We start from the raw sequence: 18,446 nt of genomic DNA on the forward strand, positions 1-18,446 counted from the left end.
GGCTGAGGGGAGACATGATAGAGGTATATAAAATAATGAGTGGAGTGGAACAGGTGGATGTGAAGCGTCTGTTCACGCTTTCCAAAAATACTAGGACTAGGGGGCATGCGATGAAACTACAGTGTAGTAAATTTAAAACAAATCGGAGAAAATGTTTCTTCACCCAATGCATAATTAAACTCGAATTCATTGCCGGAGAACGTGGTGAAGGCGGTTAGCTTAGCAGAGTTTAAAAAGGGGTTAGGCGGTTTCCTAAAGGACAAGTCCATAAACCACTACTAAATGAACTTGGGAAAAATCCACAATTTTGTGAATAACATTTATAGAATGTTTGTACGTTTGGGAAGCTTGCCAGGTGCCCTTGGCCTGGATTGGCCGCTGTCGTGGACAGGATGCTGGGCTTGATGGACCCTTGGTCTTTTCCCAGTGTGGCATTACTTATGAACTTATGTAATTCTAGCCACTGGGGCTGGTTTGAGGAGGGAGATGAATTTGGCAGTTCCCGCCAAAGACAGAGCCTCTGAGGCAGCTCCACTGCCAGCAATTGGAACCGAACTATGCCTGCTAGAAACCACCAACATTAAAGAAGAAGCATTCCAAGTTTATTTAATGCTTAGTATCCCGCACATCATAAGAAATATCTTGGCGGCTTACAAACCTAATAAGTAGACAAGAGGAGAGGAAATAGAGGAAGGGAAAAGGGTAGGCACTAAGGGGAGGGAAGAAGAAGGAACTACATGTCAGACCTGATAGACCTACCACCCAGGAACGCTAAAAAATCATCCCGCACATTCCTTAATCTTCACTTCCCCAACTGCAAAGGTCTAAAATACAAACTAACGCATGCGTCAACCTTCTCCTACTTGAGCACAAAATTCTGGAACGCGCTGCCACACAACTTAAAAACAATCTACAAACTAACTTCCATAAACTACTGAAGACCCATCTCTTTAACAAGGTACTACTACTACTACTACTTAACATTTCTAAAGCGCTACTAGGGTTACGCAGCGCTGTACAATTTAACATAAAAGGACAGGCCCTGCTCAAAGAGCTTACAATCTAAAGGACAAGTGAGTAGACGATACGATGGGGGCAGTCAATTTGGGGCAGTCCGGATATCCTGAAGGTAAGTGTTAGGTGCCGAAGGCAGCATTGAAGAGGTAGGCTTTAAGCAGAGACTTGAAGATGGGCAGGGAGGGGGCTTGACACAGGTATACCACAAAGATCAACAAATGTGAACTCCTACACATATATCCAGAATTGCCTTACGATATTTGCTATCATGCTTTATCATCATCATGTTACCCAAGATCCTTATGCAATACTAAATATCTATTTTCTAATGTATTTCCACTATTCATGATGTAATGTAAGCCACATTGAGCCTGCAAAGAGGTGGGAAAATGTGGGATACAAATGCAATAAATAAATAAATTTGTGATGGGAAAGGGGGACGGCACAGGACAAGAGATAGGGTAGTTTCAGACGTAGACAGGCTCATCTCTGGGAGGAGAGGGAACTTCTAGCATGCCACAGATGACTTAAATAGCAGCCAGTTCCCCCAAACAGCTGACTAAGAAGCGAACAGCAGAAAACTGAAAGGAGATAGCCCAGTATGCAATAGCTGACAGGCAAAGGCTGAATAAAATTGGTGCCTGCTTCTGTGTATGTGGGTTTTGGGGTTTTTTTGGTATTGCTGGAAATGGAGACTAGAGTGGCAGTTCCCCCATGCCACTCAAGGCTCCCTTCTCCTTAGAGGGGCTGAGGCACAAAAATTATCTTCACCTCCGAAATCCCTAAAGGGACAGAGGAGGATGGGGTAGGAGAGGAGAAGGATTCGGCTAGTCAAGTGTAACTCCCCCAGAGTAACAGAAACCCCTACCTGACTCAACCACTTGTCAGTTAGCTGTGCGGTATTAAAAAAAAAAGTGGTTAGCGTGGTGGACTTTGGTCCTGGGGAACTGGGTTCGATTCCCACTGCAGGCACAGGCAGCTCCTTGTGACTCTGGGCAAGTCACTTAACCCTCCATTGCCCCAGGTACAAATAAGTACCTATATATAATATGTAAGCCGCATTGAACCTGCTATGAGTGGGAAAGCGCAGGGTACAAATGTAACAAAAAAAAAAAAAGCATAGTTGAACCACCTTTTTTTTTTTTTAATAGAGAAGTAAAAGAGAGAGAGACTCCAAAGGAAAAGTCCTCTAAAACCCTCCCTGCCGAACCAAGACTGCACAGGCTCACCACATCCACCACTGCTGGAAACAGGTATACTGGTTCTCTGAGGGCAGGCACACCATAGTTCAAGAATCAGAATGTTTGACTCCACCTACTGGTATCCAAAAGAAACCAGAGAACCTTAGAATGGAGTCAAAGTATAGACAGAAGATCAATCTGGCACAGTAAATCTTAATAAATCTTTCTGTGTAAGTGGAGAGTTCTCAGAGTATAAACTCACCCAAGCGAGACTACACCAAAGTGATTTATGTATCTAAGGGTGGACAAGCTTCTCGATCATGGAACTTCTCCATGGTTTATATTTTTGTGTAAGCAAAACCACATACTCGTGCTCAAAACACCAAATAGTGAACAACCTAATCTAAGATTCTAAAAATTGTCCGAAAGTGTTTGAGTTAATCAATTCTATCTATTAACTCCATTCAACCTCATACATATTTATCAAAAATACTAGACCTCTATTAGGTCTTCAATACTTATAATTGCAATGAGGCACTTATCGTTTCGTAGCAAGTAGCTCCCCTCCTGGGTATTCAATGGATCACTCCGATTGGATTTAGCATATTACATTCCAGCAGGGTGAGATATCGCAATCACTCTGTCTTCGTCCTTTCCACAATGCTTATCTTCTCTGTAAGGACAATTCCAACATCTTTGTTATTCTCATGTAGAGGCGTTCCTGTGTCTTCAATAAATCGTAGAGAGTCCGACTCTGCAGGGTTTCGTATAAACTTTCTCAGGAATTCAAATATGATGTGAAAAATGAAATAAAGCAAAGAAAGGTGCCTCTGCCACCTACTGGCAGAAGCGCATAACCCATCAGTCCTTCCTGGACCAGTTTGGAGGGATGCTAAGGAAATGTATATTTTCACTTATCCACTGCTTTAACTGGAGAAACTTCCAATAGTGTGTGCTTTTTAGAGTGGGGGGGGGGAGGGGGAGGGACTTTTTTTTTTTCCTTTCTCCAGCTTTAGGTCTCCTTCCTAGGAGGCATTTTGAAGAGTGGGAGTGGCACCTTACTTCCAATATGGTACGCTGTTTGTTGAGGAAGCAGAGGACAGCCCACTTTCCCTTCTCAGTACGCCTAAGTCCAGCTGGTATATACAGATAGGAGAGTTGAACTTTGATTCCTGGAGATGTGCAGCAAATAGTTTTTGTAGTGTTTTAAGATGACATTTGGCCTGCCAATTTTGTTCACTCCAAAGTTGTCTTGGACTGCATTTTATCTATCAGTCATAACTCATTATGTAAACTTGGGGGGTGATCCATACCAAAGAAGGACGAGGGTCTTTCATATACATCCCGCTCTCGTTTAACAAAAGCAGTAAATGAAGACACACAATTTCCAATGAAATGGTCAGACTGGCTGAGGATGTACAAATCTATTTGTGCCACTTCAGGCTGCAGATTCACCACTTTAACCTGCCACAGGAAAAATAAAAAGGGAAAATTTAGGTCATTCCAGCATTAGCAGGTGCATCTAATCTCTAGATTACAGATTTATAGTAATATTCTTTTTGCTTCTTTTCCCTCATGTTTCACCTTCAATGTTTAGGCCCCTCCCCTGTGTAACTCTGGCGTCTCTTTCCATGGCGTTGAAGTCTCAGCATCACTGGCAGCCAGACCCTCTTCCTAGCCTTGAGCTTGCATTGCCTTCAGAGTGCATTAGCGCACCCCAGGCTAGCAGCTGCTGCACGGTAATGCCAACACAGCCCATTCACTTTGAATGGGTTGTGCTGGCATTACCGCACTGGCAGCCACTAGAATGGTTTTATAAAAGGGGAGGGGGTTAAATGAATTCAGATTTCCTGCACAGTACTTGGCCTTGGCCACAAGGCGGACACTAAATTAATAATCATTATGTAGTACTATACTCCTAAAAAGAACCTTGAAATTTCTCTACAAGTAAAGCAGTCGCAATGTTATCATGATAACAAACACAAAACATAATTTAGCATTCACAGCAATAAAAAGAAAGCAAGAAGCCAAAGATGTATTTTTCTAATTGCTCTGAGACACACAAATGAATACTTAGAGAGAGAGATTAATAAAAGATCTTTAATTTCTCAAAGACAAGGAAGATCTGGTTACAGGGATACAAACACAAGAGGAGTACATGTTTAAAAATTTTAAATGGATAGCTTTGGAAGCTGGCCAATTGTACCTGTACTGCAGGGATGTAGCCACAGGTGGGCCCAGGCCCACACACTTCCACACAAGACCTAACCAGCAATAGTGCAGAAATGATGGATTGTGGATGGCTGGGATGCATCTTCTTTTCCATCCCTCCTGCTGCGATTCTTGCACTTTAAATTAAGGGCACCAGCCAGCAGCAATTCACACAGGCCCGCTCCGAGGCCTTCCCTGTGCCGCGAACCGCTCTCTCAGAAAAAGGAAGTTGCATCAGAGAGGGTGGATCACGGCAGAGAGAACTAAAGGCCCTGGAGCAGACCTGTTTGAACTGCTGCCAGCCAGCACCCTTCATTTAAACTGGAAGCACTGTGGCGAGGGTGAGGGAGGGAAAAGGACAGAGTAATGCTGGACGGGCTGGGAGAGTGTCTGCACCTGCAGGAGAAAGGGATGGAAACCGAAGGGATCTGAGAGAAATGTTGGACCTGCAGGAGGGGGCTGGGGGCCGGAGAGAAGAGAGAGAGGTGGTGCTAGGCCTACATAAGGGGGAGGGGGGGAAGAAGTTCTGAACCTGCATGGAGGGAAGGGAGAGAGATGCTGGACCTACAGGAGGGGCTGGGGGTCGGATGGAAAGGAGAGAGGTGCTGGACCTGCAAGGGGGGGTGGGAGGGCTGAAGGAAATGGAGAGAGGTTCTGTATGGGCAGGGGGGGTTAGAGGGAAGGGAAGAGAGATCCAGATGCCAGAAGGGAGAGGGAGAGAAGCTGGATGGGTGGAATTAAAGAGAGGAGAGGGGGGGGGGGGTGTCACGTGATGCCATGCTGAGTAGCAGACGTGGAAGAGAGGAGCTCCCGTCCCCCGGCCGAAAGAACAGCTAATTACAGCCAAAATTTAGACCCTGAGCGCCGTCCCTTTGTGGCGATACCAAGATATAGTGGACGAGCTGCGGGAAATCGGAAAGAGAGTGCGGATGGCAGCCAAAATGCAATGAAAACAGAGAGAGAAACCGAAGGCGACTGAAGTCCACAAAATGGCGGCTGCAGCCCGAGCTCCGTCAGTTCCGCAAGTTGTTGGACCTAGCTGAGATGCTCCCTCCAGAGCAGGCCAAGTCAGTTCGCTGGTTGGTCAAGCAGCAGCAGGAGTGTTGAAAGTTCTTGGCCGGGGCACTTAATGACACTTTTGATGTGGCATCCAGAATTTCTGCTCAAAGTATAGCAATGCGCAGACTCTCATGACTGCGTGTTTATGACTTGGAACATTCTGTTCAGGAAGAGGTTTGGTGGATGCCCCATGCCAGGGGAATACCCTTTCTAGAGAAAAGGTTGAGGAGGTCGCAGACCAAATCAAAAAACGCACTGATACCATCTCTTCTCTCTCCCACCAGGCGCCTTCTGCATCAGTCCTCAGCTAGGAAGACTTTTGGCAAGCCAAGGAGGAGTTCCAATTACTATCCTAGGTGTAGGTACAACCCTTCGGCTCGCCAGCCTCCTCAAGGCTCAACCCCAGCGCACTCATTCACGTCAACAGCGTGTCCCTGCTGCTCCCCAGGCAAAACGACAAGCTTTTTTGACTGGCTCCAGCAGAGCATAGCCACAGTAAGTGTCCATCCCGGATGACATGCTAGTCGGGGGGAAGTTAAAAGTTTTTTCACCAAATATGGCCTCTTATAACCTTCAACTGGTGGGTTGTTCAAATAGTCCGTCTCCCTCAACTGGTATCTCAAACCTCCAAACTGCCCACCGAGAGTTCATTTGTTCAGCTCTCAGCACAGGCAAGTTACTTGCATAGGAACTCTCCAACCTTCTAAAGGCCCATGTGGTCGAATCCGTTGCACCAGGGGAGGAAGGGCAGGGATTCTATTCCAGGTACTTCCTTGTACAAAACAGGGGGGATGCATTCCATCGTAAGGGCCCTGAACAAATTCCTAGTCTGAGAAAAGTTCAGGATGGTTTCCCTGGGCATCCTTCTCCCAAAGATTCAGGAAAACAATTGGCTATGCTCTCTGGACTTAAAGGATGCATATACTCACATCCCAATACTTTCAGCCCACTAGGAACACAACACTTTCGGTACCACATGTTGCATATTGGCCTTGCATGAGCTCCCAGGGTCTTCACCAAATGTCTAGTAGTAGTTGCAGTATTGCTACGCAGACTGGGAGTCCATATGTTCCCGTATCTCGACAATTGACTGGTGAAGAACACCTCAGACGAAGGTGCTCAGGAGTCCATGTGGATGACTATTTGGGTGCTCGAGCTACTAGGGTTTGTTTTAAACTTCCCCAAGTCCCATCTCCGCCCTGTCCAGCGATTGGAGTTCATAGGCGCCCTGCTCAATACTCGGATAGTACGAGCCTAACTCCTGGACACGAGAGCAGACAATATTCTCGTACTCGCATCCAAGGTTCATACCTTTCAGTAGGTCACAGCTTGGCAGATGTTGAGAGTGTTGGGCCACATGGCTTCCACAGTGTATGTTACAACCATGACACAACTTCACATGAGATCAGCTCAATGGACCTCAGTGGCATCAAGCCACAGGGAGTCTAGAAGATCTCATCCAAGTGTCCCCAGAGCTTGAATGCTCCTTTCAGTGGTCAACGACTCGATCCAACTGGACTCTGGGACTTCCATTCCAGCCACAAAAAGTGCTGACAACAGATGCATCTCTCCTGGGATTGGGAGCTCATCTTGATGGGCTTCACACTCAAGGAGCTTGGTCCTCCCAGGAAACAAATCTCCAGATCAATATCCTACATCTCCACGCGATCTAGAACACTCTAAAGATTTTCAGATATTGGCTATCTCACCAAATTGTTCTCATCCAAACAGACTGACTCCAAGTCTCCAAAGCCCACTGAAAACCAACGCAAAAATGTCCCCATGGGAAAAGTGGATTATGCGTTAATGGAGTAAGCTTAGAAAGGACCAAATCAGGCTTAGCAAACAGACCGTCCCAATAGTAAAAAGTTCTGAAAACAGATGAAAAAACTTCTCTCTCAAATACAGAAAATCTTCTGGGCAGCCACACTAACGAACGCAATGGACACATGCCAACCAAAACCTGCTCCAACCCAATCCACCTCTTCTCTGGACTCGCATGAAACCACTGAATAGCAGCCCGAGCCTGTGCGGCTTTGTAATACCAATACACATTCGGAACACCTAGACCACCCTTTTTCTGATCACGATAAAGCAATGCCCTAGAGTGGCCTTTTATTAGACCAAATGAAACGAAGGAGGCGATCCTGAAGCTGAGAGAGAAAAGTGCGAGATAGACGCAGAGGGAGCACCTGGAAAAGGTACATCAACCTCGGCAAAACATTCATTTTCAATGTTGCTATCCAACCAAACCAGGATAACTCAATGGAGCCCCAAGCCTCCAGATCTTTATATCACTCCCACAATAGAGTAGGATAATTAGCCGAAAACAAGTCTGAGAATTTCTCTGTAAGAAGAATCCCCAAATATTTGATACCTCAGGTTACCCACCGAAAAGGGAAATCATGTTGCAAAGACTGTAAAATCAGGCTCGAGATACCAACTGCCATAGCCTCTGACTTGGTCACATTAAGCTTGAACCCTGAAATGGCAGAATATTCTGCTAAAAGCTTAAGTAAGTTAGGCATGGATAGCAACGGTTTAGTTAATGAAAGCAAAATATCAGCAGCAAACATTGGCAGTTTACACTCCTGACCGCCCATCATTATACCCGCGATAGTAGGGTTCGAACGAATAGCAACAGCAAGGGGTTCCATAACCAAGGCAAATAGCATCGGCGAGAGAGGACATCCCTGCCGAGTCCCCCTATACAAAGGAAACAGAGAAGAATTACCCCCATTAATTTGCACACTTGCTTTAGGGGAGTTATAAAGGGCCTGAGTCCAATCCCTAAATCCTGACCCAAAGCCCAGACGCCCCATAACGCTTATCATAAAAAGCCAGTGCACATGATCAAATGCCTTCTCGGCATCCAATCCCAGAAGACAAAGAGGGGTTTTTGACGTAGTGGCAACATGCAGTAAATTGACCATTCAACAAAGATTATCTTTCGCTTGTCTATGGGGAACAAACCCAACCTGATCCAGCTGAACCAGATCAGGCAGAACTTTGGCCAGCTAAAACTTTAGCTATGATTTTAACATCTGACTTAAGAATGGAAATAGGGTGGTATGAGGCACATTCCGTCTTATCTTTACCAGGCTTCGGAATGACAGCTATCCAGGCTTCCATCATAGAAGAAGGTAATGCTTCCCCCTCCCGAACTCCATTAAGAATCTCAACCAGGAGGGGAGCAAGATCCCCCCTAAAAGTCCTATAAAACTCATTTGGTAAGCCATCTAAGCCAGGGGCCTTTCCCTTAGGAAGATCCTTAATAACCTTAACTTCATCCGCCTTAACAGGTCCATCAAGCATACATCTTTGCTGATCAGTCAAGGAGGGAAGATCCTGAGATGCTAAAAAGGCACCAATTGCCTCCTGATGAATCGAGGAATCAGCCGAATATAAAGACTGATAAAAGGCCTGGAAATGCTGCCTAATTAATGAGGACTTAGTTAACACTGATTTATTACCATCCCCAATCCTAAAAGAATAGTACAATCGAATCTTCGCTGCATCCATCTAAGGGCCAATAAACGACCTGGTTTATTATGATTGAAATAATGCAGCTGCTGTTGCTGACCACGAATAAACTGCAATTGCTCCAAATAAATATTATCCAGTCGCAGCCGCAGAGCTTGTATCTGCCTCAAGACAGATATCGACTGAGAGGCCTTGTGAAGGCCCTCCAAACGAGACAGCTGGGAAATATAATCTGCAACTTCCTTTTGCCTAGCCCCAGCCTGGATACTAGCCTGTTTTAAGAAAAAAACCCGCGTTACAGCCTCTAAAGCATCCCAGACAGTCCCCAAGGATGGACCCGAATTCAAATTAATCTCAAGATATTCCATCAAATGTGCTCGATATCCAGCCAAAAGCTTTTCGACCTTCAGCAAAGAAATGTTTAACGTCCACCTACTATCCTTATCTTCCTAACACAAGGACAAAATCCTTAACCAGGTTGGGGCATGACCTGAAATAGTAATGGGACCAATACCTGACTGACAACTTCCCTGAATCATAGAAATATCAAATAATAGATGATCAATACGAGAGCAGGAATCGTGAGAATGAGAATAGAAAGAATAATCCAGATCTCTAGGATGATGTAATCGCCACACATCACACACACCTAATGAACGCGCTAGCTCAACCAGAGCCTTCAAATTCTTGACGTCCGTACCCAACACCGCCCCAGACTTATCCAAAGCTGGGTCAAAAGATGCATTAAAATCACCACCCAGCACCAATTTACCATAAGGGTCAGATTGAACAACCTTACCAAGCCTGATAAAGAACTCCCCCTGAGATTCACTGGGCGCATAAACTGCCACCAAAGAAAAAGGTAAATTATTCAATAATACATGTAGCACCAGGAATCTACCAGCAGGATCTCGTCTAATCTTCACCACCTGAGTCTGCAGAGACGAGTGAAGCAAGATTGCAATCTCCCGTTTCCTCAACGCATCAGTAGCAGAAGCGCAAATGACAGTGGGTAAAGCGAATGCTACATACCTGTAGAAGGTATTCTCCGAGGACAGCAGGCTGATTGTTCTCACTGATGGGTGACGTCCACGGCAGCCCCCTCCAATCGGAATCTTCACTAGCAAAGGCCTTTGCTAGCCCTCGCGCGCCCATGCGCACCGCGCATGCACGACCGTCTTCCCCCCCGAACCGGCTCGAGTTCGTCAGTCCCGTATGTAGCAAGACAAAGACAAGGGAAGACACAACTCCAAAGGGGAGGCGGGCGGGTTTGTGAGAACAATCAGCCTGCTGTCCTCGGAGAATACCTTCTACAGGTATGTAGCATTCGCTTTCTCCGAGGACAAGCAGGCTGCTTGTTCTCACTGATGGCGTATCCCTAGCCCCCAGGCTCACTCAAAACAACAAACATGGTCAATTGGGCCTCGCAACGGCGAGGACATAACTGAGATTGACCTAACAACTTATCCAACTAACAGAGTGTAGCCTGGAACAGAATAAAAAATGGGCCTAGGGGGGTGGAGTTGGATTCTAAACCCCGAACAGATTCTGAAGCACTGACTGCCCGAACCGACTGTCGCGTCAGGTATCCTGCTGCAGGCAGTAATGAGATGTGAATGTGTGGACAGATGACCACGTCGCAGCTTTGCAAATCTCTTCAATAGTGGTTGACTTCAAGTGGGCCCCTGACGCTGCCATGGCTCTAACATTATGACCCTCAAGAGCCAGCCCAGCCTGGGCGTAAGTGAAGGAAATGCAATCTGCTAGCCAATTTGAAATGGTGCGTTTCCCCACAGCCACTCCCCTCCTGTTGGGATCAAAAGAAACAAACAATTGGGCGGACTGTCTGTTGGGCTGTCTCCGCTCCAGATAGAAGGCCAATGGCTCTTTTGCAGTCCAATGTGTGCAGCTGATGTTCAGCAGGGCAGTAATGCGGACGGTGAAAGAATGCTGGCAAGACAATTGACTGGTTCAGATGGAACTCCGACACTACCTTCGGCAAGAACTTAGGGTGAGTGCGGAGGACTAATCTATTATGATGAAATCTGGTGTAAGGGGCCTGGGCTACCAGGGCCTGAAGCTCACTGACTCTACGAGCTGAAGTAACTGCCACCAATAAAATGACCTTCCAGGTCAAGTACTTCAGATGGCAGGAGTTCAGTGGCTCAAAAGGAGGTTTCATCAGCTGGGTGAGAATGACATTGAGATCCCATGACACTGTAGGAGGTTTGACGGGGGGCTTTGACAAAAGCAAACCTCTCATAAATCGAACAACTAAAGGCTGTCCTGAGATCGGCTTACCTTCCACACGGTAATGGTATGCACTGATTGCGCTAAGGTGAACCCTTACAGAGTTGGTCTTGAGACCAGACTCACACAGGTGCAGGGTCTGTGTAGGACAAGAGCGAGGATCTAAGGCCTTACTGTTACACCAGACGGCAAACCTCCTCCATAAAAAGTAACTCCTCTTAGTGGAATCTTTCCTGGAAGCAAGCAAGACACGGGAGACACCCTCCGACAGACCCAAAGAGGCAAAGTCTATGCTCTCAACATCCAGGCCGTGAGAGCCAGAGACCGGAGGTTGGGATGCAGAAGTGCCCCTTCGTCCTGTGTGATGAGGGTCGGAAAATACTCCAATCTCCACGGTTCTTCCGAGGACAACTCCAGAAGGAGAGGGAACCAGATCTGACGTGGCCAAAAAGGAGCAATCAGAATCATGGTGCCTCGGTCTTGCTTGAGTTTCAACAAAGTCTTCCCCACCAGAGGTATGGGAGGATAAGCATACAGCAGGCCTTCCCCCCAATCCAGGAGGAAGGCATCCGATGCCAGTCGGCCGTGGGCCTGAAGTCTGGAACAGAACTGAGGGACCTTGTGGTTGGCTCGAGATGCAAAGAGATCTACCAAGGGGGTGCCCCACACTTGGAAGATCCGGCGCACTACTCTGGAGTTGAGCGACCACTCGTGAGATTGCATAATCCTGCTCAACCTGTCGGCCAGACTGTTGTTTACGCCTGCCAGATATGTGGCTTGGAGCAACATGCAGTAACGGCGAGCCGAGAGCCACATGCTGACGGCTTCCTGACACAGGGGGCGAGATCCAGTGCCCCCCTGCTTGTTGATGTAATACATGGCAACCTGGTTGTCTGTCTGAATTTGGATAATTTGGTGGGACAGCCAATCTCTGAAAGCCTTCAGAGCATTCCAGATCGCTCGTAACTCCAGGAGATTGACCTGCAGATCGCGTTCCTGGGGGGACCAGCTTCCCTGGGTGTGAAGCCCATCGACATGAGCTCCCCACCCCAGGAGAGACGCATCCGTAGTCAGCACTTTTTGTGGCTGAGGAATTTGGAAAGGGCGTCCCAGAGTCAAATTGGACCAAATCGTCCACCAGTGCAGGGATTTGAGAAAACTCGTGGACAGGTGGATCACGTCCTCTAGATCCCCAGCAGCCTGAAACCACTGGGAAGCTACGGTCCATTGAGCAGATCGCATGTGAAGACGAGCCATAGGAGTCACATGAACTGTGGAGGCCATGTGGCCAAGCAATCTCAACATCTGCCGAGCTATGATCTGCTGGGACGCTCGTACCCGGAGACGAGGGACAGCAGATTGTTGGCCCTTGTCTCCGGAAGATAGGCACGAGCCGTCCGAGAATCCAGCAGAGCTCCTATGAATTTGAGTCTCTGTACTGGGAGGAGATGGGACTTTGGGTAATTTATCACAAACCCCAGTAGCTCCAGGAGTCGAATAGTCATCTGCATGGACTGTAGAGCTCCTGCCTCAGAATTGTTCTTCACCAGCCAATCGTCGAGATAAGGGAACACGTGCACTCCCAGCCTGCGAAGCGCTGCTGCTACTACAGCCAGGCACTTCGTGAACACTCTGGGCGCAGAGGCGAGCCCAAAGGGTAGCACACAGTACTGGAAGTGACGTGTGCCCAGACGAAATTGCAGATACTGCCTGTGAGCTGGCAATATCAGGATGTGCGTGTAGGCGTCCTTCAAGTCCAGAGAGCATAGCCAATCGTTTTCCTGAATCATGGGAAGAAGGGTGAACAGGGAAAGCATCCTGAACTTTTCCTTGACCAGATATTTGTTCAGGGCCCTTAGGTCTAGGATGGGACGCATCCCCCCTGTTTTCTTTTCCACAAGGAAGTACCTAGAATAGAATCCCAGCCCTTCTTGCCCGGATGGCACGGGCTCGACCGCATTGGCGCTGAGAAGGGCGGAGAGTTCCTCTGCAAGTACCTGCTTGTGCTGGAAGCTGTAGGACTGAGCTCCCGGTGGGCAATTTGGAGGCTTCGAGGCCAAATTGAGGGTGTACCCTTGCCGGACTATTTGAAGAACCCAACGGTCGGAGGTTATAAGAGGCCACCTTTGGTGAAAAACTTTCAACCTCCCCCCGACTGGCAGATCGCCCGGCACGGACACATTGATGTCGGCTATGCTCTGCTGGAGCCAGTCAAAAGCTCGCCCCCTGCTTTTGCTGGGGTGCCGTGGGGCCTTGCTGAGGCGCACGCTGCTGACGAAAGCGAGCGTGCTGGGGCTTAGCCTGGGCCGCAGGCTGGCGAGAGGGAGGACTGTACCTACGCTTACCAGAAGAGTAGGGAACAGCCCTCCGTCCCCCATAAAAACGTCTACCTGATGAGGTAGATGCTGAAGGCTGCCGGCGGGAGAATTTGTCGAAAGCGTTATCCCGCTGGTGGAGCTGTTCTACCACCTGTTCGACCTTTTCTCCAAAAATGTTGTCCGCTCGGCAAGGTGAGTCCGCAATCCGCTGCTGGATCCTATTGTCCAGGTCGGAGGCACGCAGCCATGAGAGTCTGCGCATCACCACACCTTGAGCAGCGGCCCTGGACGCAACATCAAAGGTATCATATACCCCTCTGGCCAGGAGTTTTCTGCACGCCTTCAGCTGCCTGACCACCTCCTGAAACGGCTTGGCTTGCTCAGAAGGGAGCTTGTCCACCAGGCCCGCCAACTGTCGCACATTGTTCCGCATATGGATGCTCGTGTAGAGCTGGTAGGACTGAATCTTGGCCACAAGCATAGAGGAATGATAGGCCTTCCTCCCAAATGAGTCTAAGGTTCTGGAGTCTCTGCCCGGGGGCGCCGAAGCATGCTCTCTAGAACTCTTAGCCTTCTTTAGGGCCAAATCCACAACTTCAGAGTCGTGAGGCAACTGAGTGCGCATCAGCTCTGGGTCCCCATGGATCCGATACTGGGATTCGATCTTCTTCGGAATGTGGGGATTAGTTAATGGCTTGGTCCAGTTCGCCAGCAATGTCTTTTTTAGCACATGATGCATGGGTACTGTGGACGCTTCCTTAGGTGGAGAAGGATAGTCCAAGAGCTCAAACATCTCAGCCCTGGGCTCATCCTCCACGACCACCGGGAAGGGGATGGCCGTAGACATCTCCCGGACAAAGGCCGCGAAAGACAGACTCTCGGGAGGAGAAAGCTGCCTTTCAGGGGAGGGAGTGGGATCAGAAGGAAGGCCATCAGACTCCTCGTCAGAGAAATATCTGATGTCCTCCTCCTCCTCCACCCACGAGGCCTCACCATCGGTATCAGACACAAGTTCACGGACCTGCGTCTGAAGCTGTGCCCGACTCGACTCCGTGGGAACACGGCCACGGTAGGAGCGTCGAGAGGTGGACTCCCTCGCCAGCACCGGCGAAGCTCCCTCCGCTGACGTTGTCGGGGAGTCTGCCTGGGAGGCGGCCGTAGCCGGTACCGCAAGCGATACAGATACCAGAGACCTCACCTCGGGCAAAGGGCCAGCCGTCGCCTCACCCGATGGTACCAGTGGCGCAAGCACCCCCGGTACCGGAGAAGGGCGCAACAGCTCTCCCAGAATCTCTGGAAGAACGACCCGGAGACTCTCGTGCAGAGTGGCTGTGGAGAAAGTGAATGATACATACCTGTAGCAGGTGTTCTCCGAGGACAGCAGGCTGATTGTTCTCACGACTGGGTGACGTCCGCGTCAGCCCCCATCAACCGGAAGAAGCTTCGCGAGCGGTCCGCACGCAGGGCACGCCCACCGCCCGTGCGCGGCCGTCTTCCCGCCCGTGCGCGACCGCTCCCGCCAGTTGAATGACAAGCAAAAAGATGAAAACGCAACTCCAAAGGGGAGGAGGGAGGGTAGGTGAGAACAATCAGCCTGCTGTCCTCGGAGAACACCTGCTACAGGTATGTATCATTCACTTTCTCCGAGGACAAGCAGGCTGCTTGTTCTCACGACTGGGGTATCCCTAGCTCTCAGGCTCACTCAAAACAAGAACCCAGGTCAATTGAACCTCGCAACGGCGAGGGTATAACAGAAAATTGACCTACAAAGAACAACTAACAGAGTGCAGCCTGACCAGAATAAATTCGGGTCCTGGAGGGTGGTGTTGGATTTACACCCCAAACAGATTCTGCAGCACCGACTGCCCGAACCGACTGTCGCGTCGGGTATCCTGCTGGAGGCAGTAATGTGATGTGAATGTGTGGACACATGACCACGTCGCAGCCTTGCAAATCTCTTCAATAGTGGCTGACTTCAAGTGGGCCACTGACGCTGCCATGGCTCTAACACTATGAGCCGTGACATGACCCTCAAGAGCCAGCCCAGCTTGGGCGTAAGTGAAGGAAATGCAATCTGCTAGCCAATTGGAGATGGTGCGTTTCCCGACAGCGACCCCTAGCCTGTTAGGGTCGAAAGAAATAAACAATTGGGCGGACTGTCTGTGGGGCTGTGTCCGCTCCAAGTAGAAGGCCAATGCTCTCTTGCAGTCCAAAGTGTGCAACTGACGTTCAGCAGGGCGGGTATGCGGCCTGGGAAAGAATGTTGGCAAGACAATTGACTGGTTAAGATGGAACTCCGACACCACCTTCGGCAGGAACTTTGGGTGGGTGCGGAGCACTACTCTGTTGTGATGAAATTTGGTATATGGAGCATGAGCTACCAGGGCCTGAAGCTCACTGATCCTACGAGCTGAAGTAACTGCCACCAAGAAAATGACCTTCCAGGTCAAGTACTTCAGATGGCAAGAATTCAGTGGCTCAAAAGGAGGTTTCATCAGCTGGGTGAGGACGACGTTGAGATCCCATGACACTGTGGGAGGCTTGATAGGGGGCTTTGACAAAAGCAAGCCTCTCATGAATCGAACGACTAAAGGCTCTCCAGAGATGGCTTTACCTTCCACACGATAATGGTAAGAACTAATCGCACTAAGGTGATTCCTTACTGAGTTGGTCTTGAGGCCAGACTGATAAGTGCAGAAGGTATTCAAGCAGGTTTTGTGCAGGGCAAGAACGAGGTTCTAGGGCCTTGCTCTCACACCAAACGACAAACCTCCTCCACTTGAGAAAGTAACTCTTCTTAGTGGAATCCTTCCTAGAGGCAAGCAAGACACGGGAGACACCCTCAGACAGACCCAACGCAGCAAAGTCTACGCCCTCAACATCCAGGCCGTGAGAGCCAGAGACTGAAGGTTGGGGTGCAGCAACGCTCCGTCGTTCTGCGAAATGAGAGTCGGAAAACACTCCAATCTCCACGGTTCTTCGGAGGACAACTCCAGAAGAAGAGGGAACCAGATCTGACGGGGCCAAAAGGGCGCTATCAGAATCATGGTGCCGCGGTCTTGCTTGAGCTTCAGTAAGGTCTTCCCCACCAAAGGTATGGGAGGATAAGCATACAGGAGGCCGGTCCCCCAATGAAGGAGAAAGGCATCCGACGCTAGCCTGCCGTGTGCCTGAAGTCTGGAACAGAACAGAGGCAGCTTGTGGTTGGTCTGAGAGGCGAAAAGGTCCACCGAGGGGGTGCCCCACTCTCGGAAGATCTTGCGTACCACTCTGGAATGGAGCGACCACTCGTGCGGTTGCATGACTCTGCTCAGTCTGTCGGTCAGACTGTTGTTTACGCCTGCCAGGTATGTGGCTTGGAGGAGCATGCCGAACTGGCAAGCCCAACGCCACATCCCGACGGCTTCCTGACACAGGGGGCGAGATCCGATGCCCCCCTGCTTGTTGACGTAATACATTGCAACCTGATTGTCTGTCCGAATTTGGATAATTTGGCAGGACAGCCGATCTCTGAAAGCCTTCAGTGCGTTCCAGATCGCTCGGAGCTCCAGGAGGTTGATCTGCAGATCCTTCTCCTGGAGGGACCACAGCCCCTGGGTGTGGAGTCCATCGACATGAGCTCCCCACCCCAGGCGAGATGCATCCGTCGTCAACACTTTCATGGGCTGCGGAATTTGGAATGGGCGTCCCAGGGTCAAATTGGTCCGAATGGTCCACCAGAGCAGTGAAGTGCGGCAACTGGTGGAGAGGCGGATGGCATCTTCTAGATTCCCGGTGGCTTGAAACCACTGGGAAGCTAGGGTCCATTGAGCAGATCTCATGTGAAGACGAGCCATGGGAGTCACATGAACTGTGGAGGCCATATGACCCAGAAGTCTCAACATCTGCCGAGCTGTGACCTGCTGAGACGCTCTGGTCTGCGAAGCTAGGGACAGGAGGTTGTTGGCCCTCGCTTCGGGAAGGAAGGCCTGAGCCGTCTGGGTATTCAGCAGAGCTCCTATGAATTCCAGAGACTGGGTTGGCTGGAGATGGGACTTTGGGTAATTTATCACAAACCCCAGCAGCTCCAGGAGTTGAAGAGTGCACTGCCTGGACCGGAGGGCTCCTGCCTCCGAGGTGTTCTTGACCAGCCAATCGTCGAGATATGGGAACACGTGCACTCCCAGCTTGCGTAGATACGCCGCCACCACCACGAGGCACTTTGTAAATACTCGTGGGGCAGAGGCGAGCCCAAAGGGCAGCACACAATACTGAAAGTGCCGTGCGCCCAGGCGGAATCTGAGATACTGTCTGTGAGCTGGCAGTATCGGGATGTGAGTGTATGCGTCCTTTAAATCCAGGGAACATAGCCAATCGTTTTTCTGAATCATTGGCAGAAGGGTGCCCAAGGAAAGCATCCTGAACTTTTCTTTGACCAGGAATTTGTTCAGGCCTCTCAGGTCTAGGATGGGACGCATCCCCCCTGTTTTCTTTTCCACAAGGAAGTACCTGGAATAGAATCCCTGCCCTTCCTGCCCGGGTGGTACGGGGTCGACCGCATTGGCGCTGAGAAGGGCGGAGAGTTCCTCTGCAAGTACCTGCTTGTGATGGGAGCTGAAGGATTGAGCTCCCGGAGGACAATTTGGTGGCAGGGAGGCCAAATTCAGGGCATATCCGCACCGCACTATTTGGAGAACCCACTGGTCGGAGGTTATGAGAGGCCACCTTTGGTGAAAAAATTTTAACCTCCCCCCGACCGGCAGATCGTCCGGTACGGACACTTTGAGGGCGGCTATGTTCCCGTGGAGCCAGTCAAAAGCCCGTCCCCGGCTTTTGCTGTGGAGGCGCAGGGGGCTGCTTGGGCGCACGCTGTTGACGAGAACGAGCGCGCTGGGGCTGTCCCTGTGCCTGACGAGGACTTCGGGCCGGCTGGGTGTACCTACGCTTT

The 18,446-nt window shown here is 49.7% G+C and overlaps 1 protein-coding gene across 3 annotated transcripts in view; it reads right to left on the bottom strand.

The window, feature by feature from the left end:
- Positions 1-2,147: 2,147 nt before the first annotated feature.
- POFUT1 (protein O-fucosyltransferase 1) overlaps positions 2,148-18,446 on the bottom strand; it is a 140,981-nt gene continuing 124,682 nt past the window's right edge. For 2 of the 3 annotated variants that reach the window (XR_003943206.1, XR_003943207.1), the window contains 2 exons: positions 3,036-3,662; positions 2,148-2,331 (listed from right to left, as the gene is read on the bottom strand). Coding sequence is in view for 1 of the 3 variants with exons in the window: in XM_030213110.1 (XP_030068970.1) it covers positions 3,474-3,662 (189 nt within the window). In the remaining 2 variants the exon portion in view is untranslated. Of the gene's footprint in view, positions 3,663-18,446 lie in introns of all 3 variants that reach the window. The other variant, XM_030213110.1, reaches the window with a different exon arrangement.

The sequence above is a fragment of the Microcaecilia unicolor genome, chromosome 8 (assembly GCF_901765095.1).
Source record: "Microcaecilia unicolor chromosome 8, aMicUni1.1, whole genome shotgun sequence".
NCBI lineage: Eukaryota > Metazoa > Chordata > Amphibia > Gymnophiona > Siphonopidae > Microcaecilia > Microcaecilia unicolor.